Raw genomic sequence first — 6,000 nt, forward strand, 5'->3', positions numbered from 1 at the left:
GGAGGGACCGGGGAGAGACCAGGGAGGGACCGGGGAGCGACCGGGGAGAGACCGGGGAGGGACCGGGGAGGGACCGGGGAGCGACCGGGGAGCGACCGGGGAGAGACCGGGGAGGGACCGGGGAGCGACCGGGGAGGGACCGGGGAGAGACCGGGGAGAGACCGGGGAGCGACCGGGGAGGGACCGGGGAAGGACCGGGGAGAGACCGGGGAGCGACCGGGGAGGGACCGGGGCCGGACCGCTGACGTCAACACGCCCCGCCCCGGACACGCCCACCCATGGCCACGCCCCATTCATTGCCACGCCCAATCCTGGGCACACCCCCACCGGGACACGCCCCTGTCGTGACTCCGCCCCCAGCCGTGACCCCGCCCCCCGCCGTGACTCCGCTCCATCATGTGACTCCGCCCCCAGCCCATGACCACGCCCCTTTCTGTCCCTGACGTCACCGCCCGAGGTGGCGCGAGCTCCTCGCCGGTGACGTCACGTGGCGCTACCGCGCGGCCCCGCCCCCGCCCCGCCCCCGCCCCGCGCCGCGCCGGGACCCCGGGCAGGTAACGGGATGCGGGGTTTGGGGTACCGGGCTGGGGGGTACCGGGCTGGGGGGTACCGGGCTGGGGGGCACGGAGGGAGGGACACCGCCGGCAGGGCCCCCGCTGCGCTCCCCGCGAGCGTCACCTTCCCCATTTCCAGCGCCCCGCGCTTCCGTCCCCGCCGCTGGCCGTGCCACCTGCGGCTCCCGGACACAGTGACAGAGTGACCCCCCCTTGGCCACCCACCCTGCCCGGGGAGCGCTGCGGGAATCGCCCCGCAGGGCACGGAGCGGAGCCCGGCCCCCCATGTGCTGCCCCCAAAGGGAGTTCGCACCCCAGACCCGCTGCCACCCACAGCCGCTGTCCCCTGCCATAAGTGCCACCTCCCACGGCAACAGAGCAGATTTAGGCCAGTCCCCTCCCCTGTGCTTTACACCCACAGCCTGCTCGTCGCAGACTCGCTTCCCAGTCCCAGCTAAGGTGATCCAGACAACATCCCAGCGCTGCCACCCCCTGCCCACAGCCTGGCGGGCACCCTGCCCCTGTGGCGCTGGGGAGGGACATCCCTGAGCAGTCACACCAAACGTTTTTCCTGCAGGAGCCACCATGGATCTGGTCCTGGAAGCCGCGGACCGGCACCTCCTGACACCCTACGTGTACCCGGCGGGGTGGCCCGAGGGCGAGCCGTGCCGCCAGCTCCTCAGCCTCTTCGTCATCACCAACCTGGGGGCCCTCGCCCTCTACCTGCTCTTCGGCACCCTCAGCTACTACTTCATCTTCGACCACGAGCTCAAGAAACATCCCCAGTTCCTGGAGGTGGGTGCACCTTGCTGACTCCTCAGCCAGGTCCTGCATGGCAGTGTCCCCATCCTCTTGTCCGTTCCAAGTGTCACCTGCCAGTGTTGTGGCACGGGCTGTCCCCGCTGTCCCATCCACCCCTCTCAGCCTGCTGTTGCCTTTGATCGTCCCTGACTAGAAGCAAGTGCCACAACCCACTAAACCCAACACCTGGCGTGCCCCACACCATGGCACAGATGCCACGACAAAGGGGTGGCCAAGACGCCAGCTCTCCCAGCCTTGTGAGGGGCACTGGGGCTCTCAGATGTCCCCTGTGCCCCTGACCCCTCTTGCCACATCCCGCAGAACCAGGTGAACCCTGACCCCTCTTGCCACACCCCACAGAACCAGTCAAGCCAGGAGATGTCCCCTGTGCCCCTGACCCATCTTGACACACCCCACAGAACCAGTCAAGCCAGGAGATGTCCCCTGTGCCCCTGACCCCTGTTGCCACACCCCACAGAACCAGGTGAGCCGGGAGATCTCCTATGCCCTGCGCTCCCTGCCCTGGATCAGCGTCCCCACCGTCGCCCTGTTCTTCGCCGAGGTGCGGGGCTACAGCAAACTCTACGACAACATCGAGGATTCCCCGTATGGTGAGTGACCTCCCTGCACCCCCAGCCACAGCACTGTCCTCTCCCCACCTGGGTCACCTCCCTCAGCCCCCATCTCTCTCCATAAAAACCCCAAGAGATCCTCCTGGGTAGCTGCTGTCCCAGGCTGTCACAAACCCAAGTTCTCTTTAGGAAAGGCATCCACGTGCCCTCACTCAGGGTCATGTCCCCCTGCCTGACACTCTCCACCCTCCACAGAAGGGATCCCTCCCTTCCCTGGGCGTGGCTCCCAGTGAAACAGCACCTGACTCACAGTCCCTGAGTCACAGGGGACAGCCCGACGCTCTCACCTCAATGGGGCAGACCCTGGCATGACTCAGATGTGTCTCCCACCACAAGCACCACTGTGGAGACCCTCACAGCCTCAGAGCCTCACATGGGCCACCTCTAACAACCCTGTCCCCCCACCCAGGCTGGTCTGGTGTCTTCCTCAGCATGCTGTCCTTCCTCTTCTTCACTGACATGGGCATCTACTGGATACACCGTGGTCTCCACCACAAGCTGTTCTATAAGGTATGGGACAGGACAGGGGGCTCTGGACAAGAGTCCTTGTCCTGCTTTGGTGACATTTCCAAGCTGCTCCTCCCAGGGAATGCGTGCTTGGGTGGGAGTGGCTGTCACCGTGTGATGGGAGAGGAAAACCCTTTAGGGCACATGTCCCCCTCTCAGTTTGGGTGCTGATGGCCCACACAGCATCCCTTGGGGCCACGAATCTGGCTGGAGGAGCCTCTGAAAGGGCCCACCCCAGCTGACAGCCCCCTGTCCCCGCAGCGCTTCCACAAGCCCCACCACCTGTGGAAGATCGCCACGCCCTTTGCCAGCCACGCCTTCCACCCCGTGGATGGCTTCATGCAGAGCCTGCCCTACCACGTGTACCCCTTCCTGTTCCCCCTGCACAAAGTCACCTACCTGGGCCTCTACATCTTCGTCAACGTCTGGACCATCTCCATCCACGACGGCGACTACCGCGTGCCGCGGCTGCTGCGGCACGTCATCAACGGCTCTGCCCACCACACCGACCACCACCTGTACTTTGACTACAACTACGGGCAGTATTTCACCCTCTGGGACAAGATTGGAGGCTCTTACAAGAGCCCCACATCCTTCGAGGGCAAAGGCCCCCACGATTACCTGCGCAAGCTCCGAGAGAAAGAGCCGGGAGCGTCCAACGGCGTCGTGGCCTCCAAGAAAGAGCCAGGAGCATCCAACGGTGTTGTGGCCTCCAAGACTGAGTAGGCTTCCTCCAGGTGTGTCCCTTCCCTGGTGGATCTTGTCCCGTTCCTCACCAGCCACTCAAGACTGTTTTCCATGGACAAAGAGCCCCTGTCCCTGATGATGTGACCAGCGTGGGGGTGATTGTTGGTGAACACCTGACCTGCCCCGGTCCCAAGGCAGTGTTGGCCTTGCTCCACCACCACAGATCTGCCCTGGTTTTCCTACTGCTTCCCCTCCCGGCTCCCTCTGGATCTCTGCTAAGGTCCCTGCGCTGCTTTAGTGCTGTGCTGATGCTTTACATGAAGAATAACATGGCACAGATAGAACAGTAACATGGCACAAATTAACGTGACTCGTGGCAGGGTCTTTGTTCCACTGCTGCGCCCCTTTGTCAACAATTCCTTGTTCCCATCACGGTGTCCATCGGGACGAGCTGTATTTTGGAAAAAAACCTTACCTTTTGGAGGTGGTGTGGCTTCTTCTGATGGCTCCCTTGGTGGCACTTCTTGCACTCAACCTCCTCCCTCTCGCCCGGGGATGTCCCATGGAAAGATCGTGCCTGTAGCACAGAGGTGTGCTGAGTCTCGTGGGTCTCTGGAGCTCCCTGAGAACACTGAGGGGGGAAGGGAGGAGGAACAGGCACCCAGATGTGAGGGGCAGGGGCTGCTCCTCACTCAAGGGTTCGTGGCCAGCTTCCCCCCTTAAGGGCTTGTGTTTTTCCTGCTGAAATCTGGTCACCCCACCTCTGGGGTTGGCCCATGTTCAATAAATCGCGATTGCCAACTTGGCTGCTGTTTGGTCCCTTCTCCCTGGCTCATGCAAGGTCTCCTGGGGCAGCCTATTTCTGCCCTACAGCACCCATGAGGGGCTTGTCACAGACCCGTGCTGTGCTGGCAGCAAATTTGGGCCAAAACAGCAGAAGATGGGCAAAATACAGAGTGGCCAGAGCCACCTCCAGTGCCCCAAACCTCCTTAGGGGTAACCACGTCCCTGCACAGTGACACCTCCCAGTTTCACCAGTCTCTGGAGCCCTGCTGGGGATGGAGGCCCTTCTTTGAGTCCCTTGCTGTGGTGACAGCCCCTCTGCTCCTCAGCTGTCCCCAGGCAGGGTATGGCCCGAGGCCACACCAGCACAACTGTGGCACCTGGGGAGCACAAGGGACACCTGTCCCGTGTCCTGCCAGCACAGTCACGCTCTGCCTTCACCTTTTCCCCTTGCCCAGCTTGCTCTCCCCATGTGCACAGGACCCCTGACCTGTGTTTGCTGATTAACCTGGGGCCTGGAGCAGTGCCTGGGGTGGAGGCACAGCCCAGGTCCAACACGGTGACAACACCACAGGCCTTGGCCAGCCTGGTTTCCAGTCCATGTGAGAGCCTTGGGAAAAGCCCCAGACTTCTCATCACCCCGTCCTTCCACCTCAGCTGAGCCTAACGCCTGGGCACCCCATCCTGGCAGCTTCAGGACAGACAGTGACCCTCGGCAGCTGGGTCCTTGCAGGGCAGTAAAGCCCTAGGATGAAATTACCTCACTGCTGGTGCCCAGTGCAGCCTCCCACTGCTGGAGCCCTGCCATTCCCAGCGGGATGGATCTGCAGCACCCACAGCCTGGGCACAGGACGTGTCCTGCTGGTGGCCTTGGCACTGTAGCACCGAGAGCAGCAGCTCTGGCTCTGCTCCCCTGATGCTGCTGCTGCCACAAGATGGGGATGTTGCTCACGGCAGCCATGGCTGGAGCTGCACCTGCGTGGATGCCCTTCCTCCTCCTCCTCCTCCTCCTCGTTCCCCTCCTCTTAGAGGACACACACGGGGTGTCCCTGCTCCAGCTCCATGACCCCATTCCCAAGCTTTCCCTGACATCAGAGCCTTTTCTGCTGATTTGTCTCCAGGAGCTTTCCTGTCCCACCCCACACAGAGAATTTCCTCCCCTCCTTTCACCCCTACACGATGCTCTGACACTCACAGCGCACGGTTGTGCCACACACTGAACATCCTCCAGCACACAGAGCAGCCCGTGGTGTGTGAATGCAACAATTGGGTGCCTCTGACACAGCCCTGAGCCCTTCAGGAGACCCTACCACCATCATCATCCTCTGAAGAAGGCTCTGAGACCAGTGCCATGGGCAGGGTGCTGTCTTTGGCTCCTGGCATCCCCGTTTTGTTCCCTGATTCCACTCCAGCAACAAGCAGTGGTTCCTCCGAGCAGCTTTACTCTCTCTCTGAGGCTTTGTGGGGAATGGCTGCTCCAGCCCCTCGGTCCCCCAAACCCTCTGGGACCTCTAAAGCTGAGACAGGGAAAGGTCTCAAGAAAAAGGGAAGGAAAACCAGGGGGGCAGGGGCTCCTCACCTTGCTCTTGGAGTTCACAGCTTTTGCTGCTGATGAAATCCAGATGGACCTTAAAATAAACTCTGCACTGTTCCCCTCTCCCCTTTACGCCTCTTTTCAAGAAACAAAAAATACCTTGGCAAGGGAAACGTGCGTTTCCCCACACAAAGAAAGAGCCATTCATCTGTGAGCATTTACCAGGGCTGGGTTCACCCAAGAGCTCCTGGCTAAAGCTCTCTCTCCCTGTGCCCACCACAGGGAGCTCACAGGGGGACAAGGACCCTTCTTGCACCCTGCAAGAAGTGTGAAACAAGGGCTAGAACAGAGACAGCAAACCCCCCAAACACCATTTCCCTCCATTTAGCACCTCAGCAAAGGCAGGTCCTCTTTTCCTCCTATTTCTTATTCTATTCCTCAACTCCAGGTCCTTTCTGAGTCTTTCTCATCTGGCCCAGAGAGCAACTGGCTGCAGGGATTC

The 6,000-nt window shown here is 61.5% G+C and overlaps 1 protein-coding gene across 1 annotated transcript; it reads left to right on the forward strand.

Moving 5' to 3' along the window:
- Positions 1–406: 406 nt before the first annotated feature.
- SC5D (sterol-C5-desaturase) lies at positions 407–3,986 on the forward strand. Its single transcript, XM_063418076.1, has 5 exons — positions 407–554; positions 1,132–1,349; positions 1,834–1,966; positions 2,397–2,497; positions 2,756–3,986. The coding sequence occupies exons 2-5, from the start codon at positions 1,140–1,142 to the stop codon at positions 3,218–3,220; spliced, it is 909 nt and encodes a 302-aa protein (XP_063274146.1). The 5' UTR covers positions 407–554; positions 1,132–1,139; the 3' UTR covers positions 3,221–3,986.
- The last annotated feature ends 2,014 nt before the right edge of the window (positions 3,987–6,000 follow it).

This window comes from Prinia subflava, chromosome 22 (assembly GCF_021018805.1).
Source record: "Prinia subflava isolate CZ2003 ecotype Zambia chromosome 22, Cam_Psub_1.2, whole genome shotgun sequence".
Taxonomy (NCBI): Eukaryota; Metazoa; Chordata; class Aves; order Passeriformes; family Cisticolidae; genus Prinia; species Prinia subflava.